Source organism: Caretta caretta, chromosome 1, assembly GCF_965140235.1.
Source record: "Caretta caretta isolate rCarCar2 chromosome 1, rCarCar1.hap1, whole genome shotgun sequence".
NCBI classification, from domain to species: Eukaryota; Metazoa; Chordata; order Testudines; family Cheloniidae; genus Caretta; species Caretta caretta.
Window position 1 is genome coordinate 290,867,429 of NC_134206.1, and position 26,486 is coordinate 290,893,914.

Below are 26,486 nucleotides of genomic sequence, written 5' to 3' on the forward strand. Positions count from 1 at the left end.
GACCCTTTGTTTTTCTCCCTCCTCCCAGCTTTTGAAAGTATCTTGTCTCCTCATTGGTCATTTTGGTCAGGTGCCAGCGAGGTTACCTTTAGCTTCTTAACCCTTTACAGGTGAGAGGATTTTTCCTCTGGTCAGGAGGGATTTTAAAGGGGTTTCCCCTTCCCTTTATATTTATGACACCAACAGACACTACTAGCAAGACTCTTCCAGTCTCAGGAACATGAAGTGCATGCACACAGATGGGGGGATAAATATAGGGACCAGTAATCGAAGAAAAACCTTCTCTCCCAAGAGAGTTTACAGATTCAGGGACAAGTTCTCTTTACAAAAGCTGAAGTCAATGACATTGTGTTAGTGTAACTTAGAGGAGACTAAATATTAGTTCTAATATAAATTCTCACCGAATCCTGTAGGCACCTAAACTCACTTGGCACCTAAGTTTTCATGGTAAAAGTTCCCTAGATGCCTAGGTTTTTGCCTCTGGGTATGTACATTCCTATATCCCTTTAGGCAGCTGGATGCCCATCTCTTACCTAAGCCCCAGAGCACTCCACAAATTGGGAGAAGATAGGTTTTCTGCCACCTAAGTTGTGTCTGAGGCCTGATCCTGTAGACATGCTCTCTGGATCAGGTCCCATTCAAAATCCAGCTGGATGAGAAAGTGGTGGAGTCGTCTACTTTATAACTTTTAGCTCAGTGGCTGGAGCACTCACCTGGGATGTGGGACACCCAGGTTCATTCCATGCTCTCTGCCAGAGGGTGGGGAGAAAGGATTTGAACAGGGATCTCTCAACTCTCAGGGGGGTGATTTAACCATAGAACTATAATGACTAAGAATTTATCAACAGTGGATCAGCCATTGGGTCAGAGAGAGAGAGAGAATGAATGAATCTGTAGTAGAGTGGTGGGAGACTCTGTGTCCAGTCCCACTGCTCCAACCACTCTTTCATTACATAGCCACAGCTGAACAGCTTCAACAGGAGAGATAGAGGGATTCCCCCCCCCCCCCCGCCACATAAATCAGAATATCCCGTAGTCCTATGGTTAGAGCACTTTCCTGAGACGTGGGAGACACCTGTTCATTTGAAGGAATTGAACCTGGGTCTCCTACATCCCACATGAGCACCCTAACCTGGCCTAGAAGTTATAAGGTGGGCTCTTCTATCCCACACCCTATTTTCTATGGAGCGAGGCAGGCACTTAATTCATTCCCACAAGAAACACCTTAGCTTCTTAAGCTGCCTGACTCCAGGCAAAGGGTTCCCATTCATGAATCGCTAGCAGAGATAGGTGCCTCCCTGCAGCTTAGACTTAGGATCCTGTCTCTGAGAAAGGAGGAAGTTTAGCACTCACCTCTCTCTTTGGAATATCCCACTGGTTAGCTTGGGCACCCATCTCTCCCCATTCATTGTATAGGGAAACTAAGTGCCTAACTCGTCTTTGTGGATCGCAGTGTTGTTCCTGTGATTTTTAGGTGCCTAAATGTTGGGCACTATGATACTCAGTGTTGCAACGCCTAAGTCCCTTTGTGGTTCCCATCCTAAATTTCTGTACAACTCTAATCAATCCTTTATTAATGTTGTATTGTCTGTAGGAGGTGCTTCCACCTTCCTCTAACCAAAACACCACTACTTAAGTAAGATGTGTACCAAACTTACTGAGATTCAACTGTTATTATGATATATGTTCACAATTACTCAACATTGAACAAAACACAAAGAACATTTTAAATCTGTGCAGCAGATGAATATTTGGCACTTATGTCACTCTTTGTCATCAACAGATCTCACAGTTTTATGTTAGCATGATAATAATCCCCCATTTTATAGATAGCTAAATGACTTGCATAAGGTCACACACCAAGTCAGTGGTAGACTAAGAACTAGAATCCAGGGATGAATTGAAAAGGACCGTTGACTTCAATGGGACGAAGATTTCACCCTACGTCTCCTGGATCCCAGCCTGGATCCCTGCTCAACCTACTTGACCATAGCCACCTGAAGTATTTACTGAAACAATCTTTACCTCACATATAAGGCCTGATACTACAGCTGTTTCATGCCTGGAAAACTTCCAGTGACTTCAACATAAATTCTCTGAATGAAGTGTTTTCAAAATCAGGCCAATACAGTCCAGGGAGACAGACCTCTGTTGCATCTAATGATGGCATAAACTGTTTCTACACCTAGGCCTGCACCCCACAAGAGTCTGGTTTTTTTGCTCTGAATTTTTAATGCTGTAAGCCAAGCACTGTATCAAACAAATGATGGAAAAAGGTTCCTGAGCAGATTTCTCAAAGCATCGTTAACAGGAAACAATGCAGTATGAATGGGCAGAGTACGAACGAGTTGTGTGTGACTACTAAGGAAACCCCAGGAATATGTTAGCACAGTGCAACTTTGATAAGATCATAATAGCAAAGCTCAGATATGTGTTTGTATTACAACTAGTAAAAGCTCCCAGTTGATCTCTATTAGGATCATTGATGTAACAGTCAAGATGGATTAAGGTAAAATATTGGATAAAGTTGCCATTCTTCCTGAATACTGGAACTACCAGTTTTAATGAATTTTAAGTGCTAAGCAGTTATTCTAAACAGAGAGGATGTAAAACATAAAATTCTAAACCTGGCTGATTCATTAATAATTTTAATGGCTCCAAAATGTAGACTATGCCCATTGGTACACCAAAGCATACAGACCTCTATGGGCCAGATACAACTGTCATTTACACTGGTGTAAATCCATTAAAATTAATGCGGTTACTGCAAGTTTAGCTTATTCATATTATTATGTACATCACTGTAACTAGGAACAGAATTTGACCCTACAATTTACAGACACTTAGACTGGCAGTCTAGAAAAGAATAAACTTATGATGATATGTCCAAATAGAATGTACAGTAGAACCTCAAAGTTAAGAATACCAGAGTTATGAACTGACTGGTCAACCACACACCTCATTTGGAACTGGAAGTACTCAATCAAGCAGCAACAGAGACCAAAAAAAAAACAAAAAACCACAAATACAGTACAGTACTGTGTTAAACATAAATCGCTTAAAAAAAGAGGAAAAGTTTTTAAAAAAAGATTTGACAAGGTAAGAAAACTGTTTCTGTACTTGTTTCATTTAAATTAAGATGGCTAAAAGCAGCATTTTTCTTCTGCAGAGTAAACTTTCAAAGCTTTATTAAGTCAATGTTCAGCTGTAAACTTTTGAAAGAACAACCATAACATTTTGTTCAGAGTTATGAACATTTAAGAGTTACAAAAAACTTCCATTCACAAGGTGTTCGTAACTCTGAGGTTTTACTGTAACAAACAAAACAAAAGAGCACATTATACACTACTAGCTTCCAAAAATTGCTTTGACAAGAATTACTATCTTGGAATCTTCTTCCCCAATATATGTCAAATTACACAATACGTGTATTAAATTGCCTAAGGTCCAAAGTCTCCTAAGTCTAAGTCTCCCTGAAGAATGAAAATATTTGGATTCTCCAGGACCTTAGCAGATATCCTGTTCCTTTATTGACAATGTCACTGATGCATCTGAAATTGCTAAATTATATACCTTAATTAACTCTTTAAATGGTAAAGATCTGGACTCATCTTTCTGTGATGTTAGTGTTTTCAGATTCAATTGGCAGGTTTTGTCCCAATATTTTATTTTTCTTTTAAGATCTAAAGAACATTGCACATAGGTTGCAAAAAGGAAAAATAATCACTCTATTGTAAATGTGCTGGGTTCCTCACACTTTTTTAATTTGAACCTGTACCAAATTTGAGTGTAGACGTGAATATAAATGGGCAATGCCTACTAAAGACACATATGAAGTACATTATTGTTGGTATAAAAAGTGGTTTTCCTGAATCAGGTGCTTGTATTTAATGAGAGCAGCCCCCTTTCTTGTTGAAAATCCTGTACTGAAACTAAAATATAATGCTGAATTTCAATATGAAGCAAAGCTTTGTCCTATGATTAAGGGAAAGGAAATAATAATAATTCTTGCACTTACGGCATGCAATGATTTCATTCAAGGACCTCAAACCATTTTCCAAACATTAAGTATCCCAAAACCATCGGAAGAGACTCAAACCTGCATTGCATCCAGATCTCCTATTTGGGTAGTAAAGAACGCAGAATCAGGCCTAAAGCATCACAGTTAATAAGTATTATCAAACTCCTTATTTCAGATGGGTGAATTTAAGCACAGAAGGCTTTATTTTCATTTACACTAAGCATCAACACTCTAGCAGTATAAAATGGGAGGAAATTATCATTACCGCAAGAGGCCATAGTGTAAATGAGCACTGGGCACAGAGGAATTAAGTGGCTTCCCCCATACCACATAGAGAGTAATATAACTGGAAGAGAATCCAGGAGTCCTGACTCTCAGCCTAACCATCAGATGACACTTTTACACATGGTATTCCATTCATTGTGTCAGGTTTCCCCCCAACCCCCATATACTCAAGGGTGTTAGGTGTTGACTTTTTTATTTCTGAAGTGGGAGGCAGTGGAGGTGCTAGCCCATTGGGGGTCTTAATCAGGAATATTTCCCATCATGTCCCCAACATATATTAATAAACTAAGCTGATCCTGGAGTGTTTATTTTTGGATCTTTTTGAAAACATATAGTTTTTAAAATGAGTAAAATACTAACACAGGCAAGTTCTTATGAAACTAATATTTAAAAAAGCAAACAGGGGGCCCCCTTGAGCTGCTCAGGACCCCTAAACAATTGCATAGTCTGCTTATGCCTAGCACCAGCTCTGGTGGGAGGCCTTTAACTGGACATGTCCAGTGTCTGTAGCAAAAATCAGCTTATGTCTCAACAAAATAGATTACTTACATTCAAAACATTTAATGAATTATGCAGTTAGATTTGATGATTGTATTTCTTATTTTAAAAGACAAATGAAGGAGTTATATATGCAATGAAGACGTAAGAAGGAGATAAGTTCACTAGGATTCACACTTCTGTCAGAAAGAAACTAGAAAATAGAAAAATAGAAAATAGAGCCCAGTTACAGAAACTCACGCTGTTCCTGACACTCCCTCATCCATCTTGTACATAAAGAGTATGCAAGGCCCTTCCAAGTCCTCCCTACGTCATTGTCCTGACAGCTAGACATGTGCTGGGTGCATCGTTAGCCTATAGGAATTGGAAACAAGCAGATGCATTGGTTTGGGAAACAATTCAAATGTGTGCTTCCCTCCATCAACTAACCTGTAGCCAAGTGAAAGCTACCAGGAAAGGACAACCTTCCTATGATACAAGGCAAGTGTCAGGAAATCAGAGTTCTATTCCTGTCTCTTCCAAAGATTTCCTATGTGACCCTGGGCAAGACACTTAGGGCCAAATTTCTAAAGGTATTTAGCTGCATAACTCCCATTTATTTCAATGGAAGTTAGATACCTAAATGTCTTTTAAAATCTGGGCTCCTAGCCTCTATGGAATGCATTTTCAATGGGCTAAGGCTCAACAGCTCCTTTTATACCCACAAAATTTTCACGGCAAAAAACTGAACTGCAGGAGCAAATCTGAGTGCTTGTACCTCTACCTAACTGATTTGTACAGTCAGGTCCTTAGAGACACAAGTAGTTAGAACTGTACCTTCAACTGAACTGTGGCTGCACATACTGCAGGCACAAAATGCCCTCAGAAAAAGTGTGCTACCCTTTTGGCAATGTAGCTCCTGAATTTGTTTTCCCAAATATAAAAAGGGGATGCAGGAATACTTACGTCCCTGACAGGACGTACTATGAAAATTAAGGGATACTGTCAAATGAAAAATCATTTTTAAATACACTTTCTTACCTATGCTACTAATAATACCTGAGATTATAAAAAATAAATATTTAAAATGTCAATTTACTTTTCACTATTGATACTGTTTCCTTACATATTGCATTTCCCTCACTTTCAACCATGAATATTTGCTGTTTGGGGCCAATCTGAGTTGACAGTTTCCCTTTAATGACTATGAATGCTTTGAGAAGCTCAGATAGAAGATGCTATAGAAATACAAAGTTTTGCTCTTTGGCTAACTTGGACATCTTGTGTTACCCCATTCTGGCATAGAGGGCAACAGTGAACTACCCTTTTGATAATATAAATCAAAGCCCTTGTTAAGGTCTGGTCTACGCTACAGACCTATATCGCTACAACTGCGTCGCTCAGGGATGTGAAAAATACCAACCTAACCCTCCGTGTAGACAGCACTATGTTGGCGCTAGAGTGGTGCAGCTGCGCCAATGCATGATGCAGCTGCACTGAAGCAGCATTTTAAGTGTAGACATGCCCTAACTGTAGGACATAAAGATCTAGGATCAAATTCTCTACTGGTATAAATGGGCAGAACTCCATTGCCATCCATAGAGTTACACCCACTTATACTGGAAAGAATTTGGCTCCATACAAAATCCTTTACTTGAACCTTATCTTAGACCAAGCCAAAGCTTGTACAGAAATGAAGACGCATACACCTCTCTAAATGTATCCAAGGCAGAATGAACATGTTTTTAAGGCATGTTTTCCATTCATTGGCTTCCCAGCATGGAGAAGTTCTTTTCCTTCTCCAGAATGTCAAATGGAAAGAAAATAATTAAATGGCAAAATTATGCATCTTTAAAAATTCACCAGTAATTAGAGATAATCTTAAAGGTTGCTGGATAACTTGCTTTTGCAATCATTCTAGCCTTTTGAGAGATTATACTTTTTGCAGATCATCCTGTTTGGAAACGACAGAAATAAATATGATGCTTTCTAAGACTTTTAACTTGTTCTTCATGTAACTTGACTTCATGTCATTTGTCTACACTTTCAGTTTAGGAATTGTGAGGACAGTGGTAATTAGTCTGACCACTATAGCTCTAAAAGCCCATCCAAGATCTTTAGGTGACTAAAATGATGACCGTCCACAGGCAGTAGTCTTGCCTGCACTGACTCATTCATAAGGCTCGACAACAGGAGTGGGCAAACTACGGCCCACAGGCCAGATCCAGCCTGCCAGCTGTTTTAATCCTGCCCTTGAGCTCACACTGGGAAGCAGGGTCTGGGGCTTGACCCACTCAGGTGCTCCAGCCGGGAAGCAGGGTCGAGGGCTGCTCCACATGGCTCCCAGAAGCAGCAGCATGGCCCCCTCCGGCACTCCAGCCAGGGAGCAGGGTCGGGGGCTGCACCACATGGCTCCCAGAAGCAACGCCTCCAGCTCCTATGCGCAGGTGCAGCCAGGGGCCTCCACTCTGCATCCCACCCCCTGCAGCTCCCATTTTCCAGGAACCACAGCCAATGGGAGCTGCAGGGGCCTTGCCTGTGGACGGGGCAGCGTGCAGAGCCGCCAGGCCACGCCTTGCCTCACATAGGAACCGGAGAAGGGACATGCCGTTGTTTCCGGTAGCCGCTTGAGGTAAGCGCCGCCTGGAGCCTGCACCCCCGAGACTCTCCCTGCGCCCCAATCCCATGCCCCAGCCCTGATCCCCCTCCCGCCCTCTGAACCCCTCGGTCCCAGCCCAGAGCACCCTTTTGCACCTCAAACCCCTCATCCCCAGCCCCACCCCAGAGCCCGCATCCCGAGCCAGAGCCCTCACTCCCCCCACACACCCCACTCCCCCGCCCTAGCTTGGAGCCGCCTCCCGCATCCTGAACTCCTCATTTCTGGCCCCACTCCGGAGCCCGCACCCCCAACCAGAGCCATCATCCCCTCCCGCACCCCACGCCCAATTTTGTGAGTATTCATGGCCTGCCATACAATTTCTATTCCCAGATGTGGCCCTCAGGCCAAAAAGTTTGCCCACCCCTGCTCAACAAGACCAGACCAAGACAGAAGTTCTGCTTAAATTATGGTTTAGAGAGACCCTAGTTATTATAGCAGCTCAACTACACTAATGGCTGATCTAATGTTTCCGTTAGATTGTATTTTCATATGTATTTCTACAGTGTCTAGAGCAATGGGACCCTGATCCTGTTTGGGAACTCTGGAACTACATTAATACTAATACAAATACTACTATAATAATAAATAATAAATCTTACTACTAATAAATCTCAAGGTTAATGTTTGATATCTCAGCCACTTCAAACTGCACTGTGATGGAATCTGGAGAATCCTAGAAGTAGAGGACTGGAAGGGAACTCGAGAGGCCTTCTAGTTGAGTCTGATGCACTCAAGGCAGGACTAAGTATTATTTTTCTAGACCAGGGATCTCAAACTCAAGGCCCGCGGAGTTATTTGCTGCAGCCCGCCAAGCTCCCCCCACCAAACCCCCAGAGTTATTTCCTGTGTCCACCAAGCTCCCCTCACCCGCCAGCCCCCTTCCCCCACCCCCCAGCACGCCCCATCCCTGCTCCTCTGCCTATGTACAGGTGCTTCCCACTGCCAAACAGCTGTTTGGCAGCACTTAGCACTTTCCAGGAGGGAGGGGGGAGAAGTGGGGAGCCGCGTGCTCAGGGGAGGAGGCACAGAAGAGGCGGGGCAGAGGCAGGGATTTGGGGAAGGGGTTGGAATGGGGGTGGGGAAGCGGTGGGAAAAGGCAGGGTAGGGGCGGAGCCTCATGGAAGGGGTGGAGTGGGGGTGGGTCCGGGTCAGAGGAGGGGGCTTTTGTATCTTTATATGAAAAAGTGTCAGTGGTGCGGCCCTCGGGCCAATGTACTAGTCCTCATGTGGCCCTCATGATGATTTGAGTTTGAGATTCCTGATCTAGACCATCCCTGACAGGTGCTTGTCTAACCTGCTCTTAAGAATCTCCAATGACAGAGATTCCACAGCCTCCCTAGGCAATTTATTCCAGTGCTTAACCACCCTGACAGTTAGGAATATTTTCCTAATGGTCAGCATAAAGCGTCCTTACTACAATTTAAGCCCATTGCTTCTTGTCCTGTCCTCAGAAGTTAATGAGAACACTTTTTCTCCTTCCTCCTTGTAATAACCTTTTATGTACTTGAAAACTTTGTTATCATGTCCCCCTTCAGTCTTCTCTTCTCCAGGCTAAACAAACCCAGTTTTTTCAATCTTCCCTCATAGGTCATGTTTTCTAGACCTTTAATCATTTTTGGCAAAATGCTCTTCTCTACACTTTCTCCAATTTATCCACATCTTTCCTGAAATGTGGCCCCCAGAACTGGACACAGTACTCCAGTTGAGGCGCAATCAGCATGGAGTAGAGCGGAAGAATTACTTCTCATGTCTTGCTTACAGTGCTCCTGCTGATACATCCCAGAATGATGTTTGCTTTTTTTTTCAACAGTGTTACACTGTTGACTCATATTTAGCTTGTGAGCCCCAGAGCCCTTTCCACAGTACTCCTTCCTAGGAGAGTCATTTCCCATTTTTTATATGTGCAACAGATTGTTCCTTCCTAAGTGGAGTACTTTGCATTTGCCCTTATTGAATTTCATCCTAGTTACTTCAGACCATTTCTCCAGTTTGTCTAGATCATTTTGAATTTTAATCCTGTCCTCCAAAGCACTTGCAACCCCTCCCAGCTTGGTATCATCTGCAAACTGTATAAGTGTACACTCTATTCCATTATCTAAATCAGTGGTAGGCAACCTGCAGCATGCGGGCAGCACGCAGCCCGTCAGGGCACGCAGGCCCACTGGTGGGCTGTGAGACAGTTTATTTACATAGACGTTCGCTGTTCTCGGCCAATGGGAGCTGCGGGAAGGGGTGCAGGCCGCAGGGACATGCTGGCTGCCGCTTCTTGCAGCTCCCATTGGCTGGGAACAGTGAACCGTGGCCACTTGGAGCTGCGGGCAGCCATGCCCATGGACAGTCAATGTAAGCAAACTGTCTCGTTGCCCTCTAGTAGATTACCCTGACAGGCCACGTGCGGCTCAAATGTTGCCCACCATTGATCTAAATCATTGATGAAGATATTAAACAGAACCAGACCCAGAACAGATCTCTGCAGGACCTCCCTTGATATGCCCTTCCAGCTTGACTGTGAACCACTGGTAACTACTCTCTTGGAACAGTCTGCCAATCAGTTATGCACCCACTGTATAGTAGCTTTATCTAGGCTGTATTTCCCTAGTTTGTTTATGAGAAGGTCATGTGAGACGGTATTAAAAGCCTTACTAAAGTCAAGATATACCACATCTACTGCTTCTCCTCATCCACACAGCTTGTTACCCTGTCACAGAAAGCTATAAGGTTCGTTTGACATGATTTATTCTTGACAAATCCCTGGTCACTGTTACTTATCACCTTATTATCTTCTAGGTGTTTGCAAATTGATTGCTTAATTATTTTCCCCATTATCTTTCTGGGTACTGAAATTAAGCTAACTGGTCTGTAATTTCTTGAGTTGTCTTTATTCCCCTTTTTATAGATGGGCACTATATTTGCCCTTTTCCAGTCCTCTGGAATCTCTCCTGTCTTCCATGACTTTTTGAAGATAATCGCTAATGGCTCAGCTATCTCCTCAGTCAGCTCCTTGAGTATTCTAGGATGTATTTCATCAGGACCTGGTGACTTGAAGACATCTAACTAAGTTTAAGTAATTTTTAACTTGTTCTTTCCCTATTTTAGCCTCTGATCCTACCTCATTTTCACTGGCATTAAGTTAGATGTCCAATTGCTACAAAACTTTTTAATGAAAACGGAAACAAAAAAGTCATTTATCCCTTCTGCCATTTCCACATTTTCTGTTACTGTTTTTCCCCTCTCATTCATTAATGGGCCTACTCTGTCCTTGGTCTTCCTCTTGCTTCTAATGTATTTGTACAATTTGGAGAAAAAGTTATCAGCTAGAAATCATTTTCTTCACTTTTTTTAAAACAGTTTTGTACCTCTTACTCTAATTTTCAGCATTTAAGGTGAAATCCTGGCCCTACTGAAGTCAATGGCATAGAATCATAGAATCATAGAATCATAGAATATCAGGGTTGGAAGGGACCCCAGAAGGTCATCTAGTCCAACCCCCTGCTCAAAGCAGGACCAATTCCCAGTTAAATCATCCCAGCCAGGGCTTTGTCAAGCCTGACCTTAAAAACCTCTAAGGAAGGAGATTCTACCACCTCCCTAGGTAACGCATTCCAGTGTTTCACCACCCTCTTAGTGAAAAAGTTTTTCCTAATATCCAATCTAAACCTCCCCCACTGCAACTTGAGACCATTACTCCTCGTTCTGTCATCTACTACCATTGAGAACAGTCTAGAGCCATCCTCTTTGGAACCCCCTTTCAGGTAGTTGAAAGCAGCTATCAAATCCCCCCTCATTCTTCTCTTCTGCAGGCTAAACAATCCCAGCTCCCTCAGCCGCTCCTCATAACTCATGTGTTTCAGTCCCCTAATCATTTTTGTTGCCCTTCACTGGACTCTCTCCAATTTATCCACATCCTTCTTGAAGTGTGAGGCCCAAAACTGGACACAGTACTCCAGATGAGGCCTCACCAATGTCGAATAGAGGGGAACGATCACGTCCCTCGATCTGCTCGCTATGCCCCTACTTATACATCCCAAAATGCCATTGGCCTTCTTGGCAACAAGGGCACACTGCTGACTCATATCCAGCTTCTCGTCCACTGTCACCCCTAGGTCCTTTTCCGCAGAACTGCTGCCTAGCCATTCGGTCCCTAGTCTGTAGCTGTGCATTGGGTTCTTCCGTCCTAAGTGCAGGACCCTGCACTTATCCTTATTGAACCTCATCAGATTTCTTTTGGCCCAATCCTCCAATTTGTCTAGGTCTTTCTGTATCCTATCCCTCCCCTCCAGCGTATCTACCACTCCTCCCAGTTTAGTATCATCCGCAAATTTGCTGAGAGTGCAATCCACACCATCCTCCAGATCATTTATGAAGATATTGAACAAAACCGGCCCCAGAACCGACCCTTGGGGTACTCCACTTGATACCGGCTGCCAACTAGATATGGAGCCATTGATCACTACCCGTTGAGCCCGACAATCTAGCCAGCTTTCTACCCACCTTGTAGTGCATTCATCCAGCCCATACTTCCTTAACTTGCTGACAAGAATACTGTGGGAGACCGTGTCAAAAGCTTTGCTAAAGTCAAGAAACAATACATCCACTGCTTTCCCTTCATCCACAGAACCAGTAATCTCATCATAAAAGGCGATTAGATTAGTCAGGCATGACCTTCCCTTGGTGAATCCATGCTGGCTGTTCCTGATCACTTTCCTCTCATGCAAGTGCTTCAGGATTGATTCTTTGAGGACTGAAGTGAGGCTGACTGGCCTGTAGTTCCCAGGATCCTCCTTCTTCCCTTCCATAACTTCCATTGACTTCACTGGGCGTAGGATTACACCCTTAAACTTCAGAAACATAGACTTGTCCACTAAGCATGTTAAAATTAGCTTAAACCCTTGCATAGGAAAATGGAGTTTAGTTCTGTTTGTTTTATCGCTACCAATTTGTGTTTCAATGGTTGTGTGTGTGTGTGTGTTTGCGCACGTACTGTGCTTAGAAATTAACTACTCCCCCTCTGTTGTTATAAGCAAGCTATAGTTGGAGTTTTGTCCCTCCTCTGCACAATCCATTACCAGATAGTTTCATACTATTATATCATTATGTCAGTCACTTACCCACATCAACTCCAGACCCCTTACAAAGTTATAACATCTGCATATTGAGCTTTGGAATATGCCTGGCTATTTTATGTGCTTTTGAAAAGTTGTGTTTCTGTTTAAACAACATGGGGGTGAAATCAGACAATGCTAAAAAGCAATCTGGAGGGGAAAAAAAGAAAGACAAACCTAAATACCCTTTTAAAGCATCATCATCAGAATGAGGTTTCAGGTTTCGCCATTAAACTGAAGTTTGAGAGCACCAGAAGTCTGTGAAATTTCCAGGACTTTTCAATATGATCCATTGGAATGAATTGTATTATAACTGCTTATTCAGTCTCCGTTCCACTCCTGCCCAAACACAGTACTTCAGTTAGGTTACTAGCCTTACACAAAGGTAAAAAATGTGGAAGTTTAAAGTGTAAGCTCCTTGGGACATGGCAATGGAGACCTACTCCTGTTTCTCACTGACTCCAGTGTGAGTAGGATTAGGCTACACAGATGAAATCCTGGCCCCACTGAAGACCATGGCAAACTTCAATGGGGCCTTATGTCTTTATTATCTCTGTAAATTGCTGTGAACATCTATGACACATACAATAGTAATTCTCCTAATAAAAAGCCAGGTTGCTTCATCTGCATGTTCCACTGGCATCAAAGAACCTAGATCATATCCCTGTATCAAAATTTCTAAAATTAAAGAGTAACAAGTACACAAAGAAATTTTTTTCATCAGTAAAATAATAGGATTTTGTCCCCCCAAAAATGTTATTGTACTATATACATATGTCCAGCAACTTGTGGTGACAGATGGGGTCTACTACAACTGAAACTGAATTTCTGATTCCAAATATGATGGTTCCCATCTGTTTCTTCTTTATTATCTTCAGTGCTTTTAATCAATTAATTCTAAATGTGGGTGGCTTTTCTTTATAACCAAATATATATTTCCTATAGAGCCACTCACTCTTTATAGTTCGTTCAACAGACAACGATCTTATCTTCTTGGACTATTTTTCAAATACACATTATTTTATTAAAAATATAACTTGCTTTATTGTACACTTCTGGTAAATCAGGTTTCCACTCTCTTCACTTCAGCTTTTTTCTCCAGGTTTTATACATTCATAGTCAACTAGATTTAGTCCCTCTTCTAAAAAAAATTGTGAGTCACAAATATTAAATACTTAATTTGAACTGGCAGAAAGATTGGCTACCAGAATTTTACAGAAGGCTGTTAGCTAGTTTGTTTCTGGATGTGCATATTGAAGGAAACAGCAGAAATAATACTTTACAATTTGATGAACAACATATGACACAAATCCTCTAAACTCACAAAAATAGGTTACAAACTTAGAAAAATATCCATCCTATACAATTTCTTGCCCCCCCACAAACACAAAGGAAATCTACGCATTCCTTATTTTAATTGATACATAACTGTTTAAAGTAATGCTTGCTACAAACGTACTAGATTAACAAAGAAAATAACCACTAATGTACTTTAAAAACCCAAATTAAATTCATGTGATAAAAAGGGGTGTTTTCTAAACAGAAGCTAGATCAGGTATTCTCAAACTGGGGGTCGAGACCTCTCAGGGGGTCACGAGGTCATTACATAGGGGGTCGTGTGCTGTCAACCTCCGCCCCAAACCCCGCTTGCCTCCAGCATTTATAATGGTGTTAAATATATTAAAAAGTGTGTTTAATTTATTGGGGGGGGTCACACTCAGAGGCTTGTGATATGAAAACGGTCATCAGTAAAAAAGTTTGAGACCCACTGAGCTAGATGTTAAAACACAGTGGGCCCTATTATGCCATGACCCTCTGTTTTTAGGTAGAATCCCTCACTGATTTCCACCGCATATACTGTTTAAAAATTGTTGGTATGATAATGGCTCCTAATAATTTAACAATATTTTTTCATGTATAAAATGTGATATGACTCCATTTTACCACATGTAAAGAGGAGCCCACAAGCCTGACTCATGCTGGAAAAAAGAAAAGCAGGAGAGAGAAAATGGCACTTATATTTCCCAATGTCTACAACTTTATCCCATTGTTAGGTGCAAGCTCATACATTATTTCTAAAATTCACTAAAAAAACAACCATCCAGTACAGTAGTGAATGGGTAAAGGATTCCGTTTCTGATATTTGCAATAAGAAAATACTGCAGGGCTTTAAAATACTCCATAATTTCAAGGAAATGAGTGACATTGTTGGAAAGCATTAAACTGTTGCAAAGTGAAGACTGCCTCTATGGGATAGTCAAGAATTTATTTCTGCAGTTCAATTTTTTCACCCAACAACTGTACTGTATTTATTTCTTTGTTGCTACTGCCTGCTCGCTCTTGCCAGCATAAGCTACATAAACCAAAGTGTAATATGCCGACTATAACAAAAATACCCCTTTTTTTCTTTTCAGAGAAGAAACCTCTTAATCTCCAGATACAATGCCTTGGATGGTGCACCTCTTAGCACCACAGACTGTGACACTTTCCATTCCCACGGAGTTAACAACCTTCTGCCTACAACCACATATACCAAACCTATATAGATGGCTTGCATGTTATAAATTATTCTTGTAGAACAGCCATTCATTTTGCCTCCCTGGGGACTGCACCCAATATGAGGATTAGACAAGTTCAGTTAGCATCCACATATACAATCTCAGGCCCTAGTAAACTCTAGACAACCTTATAAGGAAACTGACAGTAATCGCTAAACGTTTTACTGAGCTATTTAGTGTTTGTCTTATGCAAGCCACCTTTGAGAAGGTTACCAATTCATGTAAGTTTTTATAAACCATCTAATCTCCTAATGCCAATGGGCTTCTTCTCTGTATACAAAGAATTTGCCTAGTCTAAATACTGTAGACATGTATAGTATATACTGTATATGACTGTCTGATTTTCTCCACAATATTAGAGGAAGATCCTCAGGCACTTTTATCACTGGACCACAATAGGACTATTTTTATAGTGTATGTTACAGCCATCCCTCCTCTCTTGCGCTTAGCTGCTGACACTTTGGGGAACTTCAGTTGTAGTTATAAGCTTCCGGTGGTGCTGTTTTAGCTCTAGGAAGCCTGGATGTCTTGACAACAGTCTTAATATATATTGGAAAGGGAAAGGATGAGCTAATGGAGGGGAAATGACAACATGAAGATGAGGGAAGAGAAGAAGGAACATAATAAAGGAATGAAGAAGAGATGAGGTAGGAAAAAGAAGTATAGAAAAAAATAGAGGACAGAAGTGTAGAAGTTAAAGGTAATGGGAGAAGGAAAACTAGATAGAGAATTTATTATGGAACATATGGTTACACCTTCAATTTCTCCCATTAACACCTATAGATGCTTTTCAGGTGACATTCTCATCACTTTCTTTTTGAAAGGGAGAGAAGTAAAAAAGGATGCATACAAGAAGTACTCAACAACTGAACACTGAATTTCTAGACTCCAAGCGACCAGAAATCTGTATGACAAGAAGATCAAGGGCACTTTCCAAAAATGCATTTGTCTCTGACATCAACATCCAGGGAGCCAATAGCAGTGTGAAAGAGCAATATTTTAAAATTTAATAGCAAGAAAAATGAAAAATATAACAAATCACCTATTCTATGTGAGGTATACAGCTGGCCCAGACAGGGAAAACATTTGGTGCAAGTTACCCAACATTTATTTTTGTTCCTTTTAAGGATTTTGGGGGGAAAATGTACTCTGATTCCCAGGGACTGTGAACCATTACTAAAGAGACAAAGAGGTTTTGTTTTTTTAACTTTATCTTGTACACACTGCATTTGAATTTTATCACCTTTCATAATCACTTTCTGATGCCTGATAATACCTCCTTTAACCTTTGTTACTCAATTACGGAACAAGTTATCTCATTGTTACTCTTTTTTTTGAAGGAAGAGTTGAGACTCTTTTCATGCTGATAAGAGACACATGAGTATTCAATGCCAGAAAACATTTAGCAGTAAAGTGTCTTGAGCAAACTATCAGAGTCTAAAGGTAGGAAGCTGAGATAACGTGTCTGCTGCCTTAACCCTTTCGTTGACCCAACAGAACTGAAAGAAATGAGACATTCTTTTAAAAAAATGAAATAGAAATGGTCTTTTTCTAAAGAATGGCATTAAAACATGTTTTATAAAGCAGAAAAATAAATCAAATGGTTGGAAATGGAATACTTACCCATTTTCTGGGTCGGCCTCTGGGTCGTTTTTCTCCAGTGGCTTCTGCTTTCTGTAAAGTGAAAAAACAACATATTTTATAAGCCAACATTATTTAGCAGTGCTGGTAACTGGGAACATATTTCTTGTAATATGATCCATAATTATGTATCTACTGATTAGATGGGTGTCATTAAGTCTCTCTCTCTCTCCCCTATGGCTTGAATCTTGAGATTCCTTTTTCTAACATTTCATAGCATAGACTTAAAGATACTAAAATCCCCTCTTGTGGGGTAAAAAGAATAGTTTGTTTCAAGAAGGAAGGAAACTTCTTTAAAACTGATGGACTATTCGCAATAGTCTGCCTGTTTTTTCTCTATTGATAATGTTCAGAAAGCAAACCAGCATGTTTGACAAAGAATATCGTCTTGAACATGTGTGTATTTCTACTTAATGATACTTTCCTGATTCTGAGTAACATTTTCCTTTTCAGGTGCAAACACATCCTTTAAACTCTGAACATATCATTCACCATTCCAAAATATGCTTTCATTTTAAGGGTTGAAGTAATTTCAACAGTAGGTGCCATTTCTAGGTCACCTACTGTTGAATTTGCTTCAACCCTTAAAATGAAGGCATATTTTGGAATGGTGAAAGGTATGTTCAGAGTTTAAAGGACGTGTAAGAATATGTAAAGAATATGTAAGCAAGGCCTAGCAATTACTGCAAAGAGTTCAAACAGAGAAAACACAGATTCTATTCAGGACTCTGTCATTAGTTTGCTTGGTGATTGTGGGATAAATATACTTACCCAGTTTTGTAATGCAACTTTGAAATCCTTGGATAAAAAAATTACATATAAAATGTTGTTATTTACAGACAAAGTATGTCCACCATACATATGTCAATATCTGATTAATAATAATGGTAGTTAGGTAGGTGAACTACAGGTGAAATCCTTGCCCAACTCAAGTCAATGGCAAAACTCCCTTCTATGGGGCCAGGATTTCACGCTATGTGCATAATCATTCCTTAGAATCAAGGTTTTTTGAATACCTGGTGCATACGTGTTTTCATATATTGCTTCTTCACAGCAGTTTGTGTGTTTGACTTTCCCCTCAGGAGTCAATTGTCTCATTACATAAATCACTTATTGGTATATCTCTGTAAAATGTGCATAATGCCTTGTCATGTAAAATGAATCCCACAAAAAGAGCTGGGAAAGTACTGGGGCCAATCCCTATAAACCCTACACTATAAGTGCAGTAAAATGACCTTGAAATAAATCTCAGCAAGAAGAAATGTGTGAAAAATAAAATTCACATTCCTAAAGGGCAAAATTATCACTTAGACTTGTTAAAAGAGTAAACTTGCTCTTTAACAGTTTATACCAGTGTTACATGTAAGGTGAAACCCTCTTATGAGAATACTTTTTAAAGAAGTACATTTGCTGTATTCTCTAGCTATTTAAGAGGTTTTTGTTTCCCTTCAAACCCTTCATTATTATGTCCTTATAACCTAGACAGTGCAAACAGAAATTAATTTTAGTATATGATGTCCAATAGACACATAGTTATTGTTTGAACTATCTGAGGCATTAATTTTTAAGAAAGGATCAGTTTAAAATGTTCTAAATCAACACTTTACATCTTAGTAAAGGACCAACAATCCCCCTCCTTTTTTTAAATCCCCCTCTTAAAAATAAGATCATGCTGCCAATGTCCTTAAAAAAATGAACATGAACTTGTTCAGATCTACAGCAAACCTGGTCTTGAAATCAAACTTAAAAAATCCCAGTAAATTGACATAGACTATATAAAGTAGCTTGACTGGAAAGAGTACATGCAGATTTCTTTGAATAATCAATCTTCATTTCCAGTCCTAAAGTGTCATGCAGTGTGGCTGAGTGCTGTTAACAATCTGTTTCACCCCAGAGGTGGCTACGTTTCAGTAGTGAATAGTGTTCCCTGTGTATAGTTTGTATATCAGTTTGTAAAGTGCTTCGGGACCCTTTGTAATGAAAGGCACTACGTTACTGCTGTATATGATTTCCACCTCATGTCAGAAGAAAAACATTTCCATAGGTCTTATCAAAACCAAATCTTTCCCAGAGGTGAGCTGGGAAAACAGCAGTGCATTCCAATTCATTATGTTTTGGTACAGAAAGATGCTGTAAGCAACAGGAAGGTTTCCATAGACTAAACTGCAGAAGATGAATGACAAAGACTTCCATAATGGACATTTTATCTCTACTCTAAAAGGCAAAGACAAAACACTTCTTGAACAAACAAGAAGGAAAATAATGATAAAAATATGATAGTAAAGACAAGGAATCTAGGAAACATAGTTCAATTTTTTCACTTGGATAATTATTATATTAATATTTTGACAAATAAAGCACAAGTTTACTCTGGGAGCACAGTATTGTCACTTAATATAAATACCTGGTGTCATGACTAGTTATTTAGCAGTGATCCTGTCAAATAAATTAAATTGTGCGGAATAATGTAAAATTTAATTAACAAGAAGTTAAACACATCAACCCAACAGCACTACTTTGCCTTTTGAATAGATACTGTATTTAGAGCAATATCTAACTACTCTGCTAGCTGTTTGCTTTCATTACACTGTTGTGTCTGGAGTAAGGAACAAATCTAGAGAGAACACCAAACCTCCCAAACATAACAAACAGTATTATTTAGACGGCAGCTTGCAAGTGATCTCAGCTACGCACTGCAGTTTATATCTGCTTAATCAAAGGAAGCTGTTTCTTTTTAATCCTCTGATGCAATGTAGAGTAAGGTGTGTTGTGTTGGGTTATATCTCAGCACAAGACACAACATGCTGAGACATGACTTTGCTCTATATAACATAATACAACAACATTTAACACTGAACATAAAACAGAGAAGGGCTGAGCAAGGGGAGGGAAGGTTAGCATATATGCAGTTTAAGGGTGTTTTTCTTTTTTAAAAATTAACACACTTTTATGTGCAATATTATAACCAATTAATTGCTGTGATAAAACATTTTGGGAGTGGAACTGAATTAAATAGCTTTTAGAGCACAAAACATGTCTGAGAAAATGGTATTTTTCATGTATCACAATTGCCATTTCAATCCTTTTCATATTAAAGACAGTTAAGAGTCAATGGAAAGGTCTGCAATTCATCTAAGCTTTGGTAGCACAAGGCAACTTGAAGCTGCTTCATAACCTCACACTGTATGGGGCTCAGCAAAAATGGAGTGTGACTTTCCCACCACCAGTGCCTCCTTGGTCTATGGGTAGGCAATGCCAAGCAGAAACTGAAACTGTACAGTTGAAGGCAATTAACAAGACAAGATGAGTGTAAATAATTGAATGGATATAAAGTGTTCTTCGGGCATCCATATATTGTCAAGCAGAAACACAAATGCAACAGAATCCATATCTTGTGAACTCTGTTTTGCAAAATGATCTGTTGAGATGTCAAGATAAAATGTGTCAGAGGCATAGGTTAGCTGGAGTAATTGATAGCTCTCTCAACAAAGATCACTGTTGTCAAACCTAGTCAAGAGAACTTGCACAATTAAGTGTCCCTCTACTAAAGTCACTTTGTTAAAAACCATAATAAAAGGACTCTGAAGTACTGAACAGACTAATCTTGTTACAGCTTCCATGTCATATTTATCCAGTTTACCGCCAAACAGGTTGTCCTGCCTGACACATCTTACTGAAAACATCTCAGTGCCTGAAGTCTCCATGTTTTAGGTGCAATGACCTCATATAGATATACAATATATATCATATAGAATCATATAAATGCAGGGCTGGAGGGGACCTCAAGAAGTCATCCAGTCCAATCCCCTGCACTGAGGCAGGACCAAGTAAACCTAGACCATCCCAGACAGGTTTGTCTAACCTGTCCTTAACAACCTCCAGTGATACAGATTCCACAAACTCCCTTGGAAGGCTACTCCAGAGCTTAACCACCCTTACAGTTAGAAAGTTTTTCCTAACATCTACTCTAAATCTCCCATGCTCCAGATTAAGCCCCTTATTTCTTGTCCTACCTTCAGTGGACATGAAGAACAATTGATCACAGTTCTCTTTACAAGAGCCCTTCAATATATTTGAAGACTGTTAACAGGTTATCCCTCCCCCCATCTTCTGTTCTCAAGGCTAAACATGCCCAGTTTTTTTAACCTTTCCTCATAAAGCAACTAGATTTTCATCAACCAACTTAGGGTGACATCATGGCCCCAAAGAAGTCAGTGGCAAAACTCTCACTGATTTAAACAGGGCCAGGATTTCACCCGACTATTTAATTTAGAGACACAAACCTCTCTTCATAGAAGGCATATGACAAAGTGTAGATACAAATAGTACCACTAACTTTTGTTTGCAAAGTGTGCATTTTCCAACTCATGTTTTTGAGTTATTTAATTTCATTCTAATGAAAAATAAATGACTCTATTTTATTGAGCTGGACCTAAACTTTTAAATTGAAGGTAAATTTGACATAAGAGCACTTCTTGGGATTTCTGAAGTTTTCTGTTATGGCACAAAGCAACTATTTCTATTGTTTTACTCCAAAAGCACGTTTCTTCATTCCAAATATGGGAAATTTTATCAAGCACAAATATAGTTCTTTAAACAAAGAAAAGCCCTGAATGCATAAGGGAAATGGAGATGTACTGGTAACAGTGCTACCTCAGTCTAACAAATAAAACATAGGTATGGAGCAACCAAGAAGATAATGGAGGGATGTCCTTTTTGCAAAGTCAAACATATAATCCTTAGAAAAGAGAAGTCCTCCATTTATTCTCCAATTTTGGTTTAAATGAATGACAGCAGGTCTTGTTCAGAGACATAAGCTCCAATGATAGAGTAATTCTGAACACTCTAATACAATGTGATTAGAGTCCTTTTGTGTCTGTCTCCTACTTGTCATCTGTTAATATGTTATTCACATTCACTGTTGGTGGAAAATTAAAGCGACTGAGAGGATGGGGTGTTTTTTTGTAAATTGCAGGCTTACCTGATGTATTCATCTAATAAATATATGTAATAAATATGTATAAACTTGGTAAAATTCTATTTTTATATAATTTTGACTGATATTGGTTTGTTTCTAAGCCTTTTTTATTTTGCACAAAATCATGGGTTTTAAGCCTTTTTTAAAAAATTGTATCAATTTAAACTTTCTCGGTTGTAGGAAATTATGAGAGGGTCAGACAATAATTATTTAATGACAGCAGACATTGAGATTAAAAAAGATAAAGCTTTATGACCGTTCAAACACAAATTGTGATCACATCAAATTATGCAAAGTAAATATCCTTAAATCAAACTCCAGTTATCAAGCAGCATTTTTCTTACTTTGCCTATATATACATTTTGATTATTATTGATGGAAATATTTTTCATTGATTTTTGTGTGAACAGTGAAATCAACGTTCACCAACAAACATTTACGGATAAAAAACTACCTTTCCAAGCCTAGATATGTATTATAGGCAAGTCAGTTTTTATGTGTGTATTACCTGAAATTAGAGTAATTACTACATTATTAGCTGTCCAATTGGTCTTGCAACATTCTGCATGCATTGTCAAGTTTCACATTGCTAATTTCCTAACAAGCACAGTTTGTTTTCAAATGCCCCAAGGCCAGTTTACTAAGTCCAAACACAAGCTCTGCAAGTAAAAAAAAAAAAAACCATACACCAAGAAATTTTAAATACACCACAGAATCATGATCACACGGAAAATGGTGCCTCAACTGATTTAAGGGTATTTACTTTTTAAAGTATAACAAAACAAAGCTCCAATACTTGTCTGAGTATTTTTAGCTCCCTGACAGTTTGTGTAATACATTTTTAATTGTTATGTGTAATGATTTGCAAGAGAACACCGGATCAATTAATCATGAGTGCCTTCTCACGTCTGCTCTGTGGGTTCTAGTGGTGTACGTTTATCTTACATGTTGTGAACACAATAGTACATTTCAATGAGTTCACTTTGAAAACCATAGGCCACACACTATTCTATAGAAATTCCAGCAATTTTCAACTGCATGTACAGCAACCAAGTTTACATGTATAGGGTCTTAGCAATGTTAACAAGCAAGGCTTTGAGAACTGGAAAAGGATATAGAGGCCCTTCAATTAATATATATGTCAGAAAGTTACAACTGTAATTCATTATTTTAAAAAGTGATACCAACAACAACTGAACCATGAGTTTTTGTTTGTTTTTAAATGAGCAAACTTTTCAATTCAGGTTTACTATGAGGAAATTTATCAGAAAAGAAATTGTATAAAATAAAAACTTTGAGGTGTCAAATGTCATATTACAACATCTATTTTAAAAAAGGGCAACACACTGTTAGTTGAAACATGATCCCAAAGCTTTTACTTTATTTATTGATTTACTTATTTTTAAAAGTTCTACAACTGTTTTACACTTCGGAATATTTAACAAAGACTTGTGCATCTTACCCAAGATACATATTTTAACAACCATTCCATCACAAAAATTAAAAAAAAAAAAAACCCATCAGACTTATATTTAAGGAAACATCAAAGATTTTTTAATAGTAAATAAGACATGTGCCCCTTGGTCAAATTTTATTATACATAACATTCTGTAGAGTTTGCCTTAGTTACAGTAGTTACTTGGTGAACTCTGAAAATTGAAAAGGTGCTATTAACTTGTTCAGTTCTTAATTCAGACTAAAAAGGAACTACATGCACCAAAATGATCTGAACATAACTAAACTGCATAATATATAGTTTTGTATAATAAAAAAGTCTTTTCTAATTTATGATTATTTTAAATCACTCAGATTTATTAACAGGTTTTAATATTTCTACTAGAAATATCTTTTAAATATATAAATATATAAATTCCATGAAGAATTAATTTAAAATTTTATTCTTGCTAGAAATATTACACACAGTAATGTCTACTCTTCCAACAGTAATATTCAAAACATTTAATCTCAAATTTCAATTTTCCAAACTAATAAAAATTTGTTTTCTCTCTTTTGAAGAATTAAATTTAAACTGTTTAATACTGAATCTGATTTTTAACTATACAAAGAAAAAAACCTAAATACCTACACTTATTAGAGTAGCAAAGCGGTTTTTGTACATTTTAAATATCTAACCGAAAAAGTACAATTTTTACCAACTTATACATTTATTGATTAAATATACTGTTTTTTCCCAGCTCAGACACTAAAAAACAATTGGAAATTTAAACACTATAGAAAAATGTTCCTTCAGCTAATGTTCAAAACATTTAAAACAGACATGAAAGAACTTAATATTTATCACTAGTTGCTATGGTAATTTATAACACTGAAAACTATCAAACTTAACATGGTCAGTGCCCTCAGGCACAAAGTAAACCACATTTTAAAATTAACCATAATTAGATGAGCCAACAGCCATCTTCCAAAACACATTTTACCACATAACTACTAAAGAGTAAATGACACTGATACACTTAAGCACCACAGTTCACTCCCAGATTTCGTAAGCTTTTGTTTTCAACTTAGTACCCGTAAATTAGTGCTAACTGCTGTGGAACCCTCCACAGAACCATCACTCCTGTACTTATTTTCAAAACTACATACTTCCATTTACTTCTTATGTTCACCAAAAAAATGTCACATATAAATGTATTATTAGCCTTGTTAGCAAGATTTTATAATGCACAGCATTGGCAAATTTAAATTAAGCTAGTTTTTCAGGTTGAACTTGCAATTTAAAATCAATGAACTAAAAGGATTGTCTTCATTGGACTGGTCTGTCCAATTGCTAACTATTCAGAACCCCTATGGTATGTATCTGCTAGCAACACCAAATTGTAGGAGTGGTTCAAAAGACCAATATTGCTTCAAGAAACAGCCTCTTTGAAAGTGATTACTAAACAATACATAGCAGACTGTTACTGTAACTTGCAGTTTACTTTACCATCACATTTTAAAATTGTAAATTTCAAGAAATATTTCTATCAACACATAATTGGATTTACTTCTAATTACCATATGTTTGACAAAGCACTTAGCTTTAATAGACAGATTTGGTTTGAAGTAGTAATGTAAATAAATGTACAGGAAATGAATTTTCATTTTTATGCACAGAAGACTTTTTAAATCTTAAACTGGAAAATAATATTATTAATAATAATAATAATAATAATTAATAATATTGATTTTCTTTCTAGACCACAATGCTAGCTGCAGAAGATCTCAATCTATATCTCAAATATGTCATATTATTTCATATTGTATGCACTGTACAAAAACTAAATTGACCTCATATGTTCTGTGTTAGGGTCTTTCTGCAGCAAATGTTAACTCTGATCTTACAAAGGTAAAATGCGGAAAATATGTGGCCTCCATTATTAAAAATGGTTCAAACTCTACAGTTCAAAGGCTGAATGACTGGAATAATTTGGAAAGTAACTGATGAAACTAACAGTAATTGTTAAGAACTCTCTCTCTCTCTCTCTCTCTCTCTCTCACAATCTCACCTTCTGAGCTGCTTTAGAGGGACTCTTGTTTTTGCTTCCTCTTGGTCTTCCTCTTGGTCTTTTAGGAGATGGTTCTCCAGCTGGTTCCTAAACACAGGAAAACATGCTATTGTAGCAAGAATCTCCACAAGACACTACCCAAATAGACCTTAAGTATAAACAACAACTGAAGAGCTACCTAAAAACATGAAGTGTAAATGAATGATACAAAGTTTAAAATGAAGTAGAGAACTCTAGTTTGCATATTAAATGGAGACTTCATTTAAATTGTAATTATGTAAGAACATAATGAAAATTTGCATATTCTAACAACTGTAAAACATACCAGAAAACACAAATTGTTAACAGGGATGGTGACTGTGAATTTTGTGGAAAGATGGTTTTTCAAAATTAATTACTCATTTCATTTACGTTTCATCATAAGAGTATACAACTATGGTATGTAGTTTCTATCACAAACATTTTTTGGAAAAGCTCAATACTGAAAAACTGGGAAGTAATCTGCAGTTTTCTCTTAAGGGCACAAATAGATTTTTTTTATTTGCCTTTGTTATTATGAAGTTTGCATTTGTCCAAACTTAATTGTCTTTTGTTAAAATGTAAATGTAAAGATTTCTTCACAACAGATTTTTGGCATGCAATATATATTTTTGGAAATAAAATATCTGTAACAAAAAAGTTTAACACATCTATACAAGAACAGTGATTATTTTAGCAATTTTCTTAACTGGTCCCTGTGTTTGATAGTAAATTAACTAGTCATTAAAATGGATATGAATGACTAATAGTTCGGATTCCAAATATTTATTCAGTGAATCATAAATACTATAAAACTCTTCTAGTTCTAAATATTGAACATTTCATTCAGATTACAGGATGTGGTAAAATTAATTAAATGCAGTATGTTAACTTAAACCATCCTAAAACCCTTTAGATTTTAAATTCCCTGGTACATTTAGATAGTCTGGAAAGGAGACTAAATGATACGATTCTCAGTTGCAAGCCACAGAGACATGGTGCACATCTGGATCGAACACGTTTTAGGAGATGCAGTTTTCTTTCTCTCCGAGCCATTCAAATGCTAAAAAAAAAAGCCATGCTCAAAACTTGCAGAGCCAATGCTACTGGTTGGTTTTGTTGCAAGACCACGTTGTCGGAGCCAGGTGTAAAGTGAGTTTGTGGGGATAAAGCTGAGATCGCAAAGCTGAATAAGTGTCACAGGGCAGAGCGGGAAAACGTGGGGCTCCAGTTTTGTGATT

The 26,486-nt window shown here is 38.4% G+C and overlaps 1 protein-coding gene across 2 annotated transcripts in view; it reads right to left on the minus strand.

The window, feature by feature from the left end:
- HMGA2 (high mobility group AT-hook 2) overlaps positions 1–26,486 on the minus strand; it is a 166,878-nt gene that overhangs the window by 138,289 nt on the left and 2,103 nt on the right. For both annotated transcript variants that reach the window (XM_048835872.2, XM_048835873.2), the window contains exons 2-3: positions 25,228–25,314; positions 16,726–16,776 (exon numbers count right to left, since the gene is read on the minus strand). In XM_048835872.2, the coding sequence (XP_048691829.1) occupies positions 16,726–16,776; positions 25,228–25,314 (138 nt within the window). The remainder of the gene's footprint in view (positions 1–16,725; positions 16,777–25,227; positions 25,315–26,486) is intronic.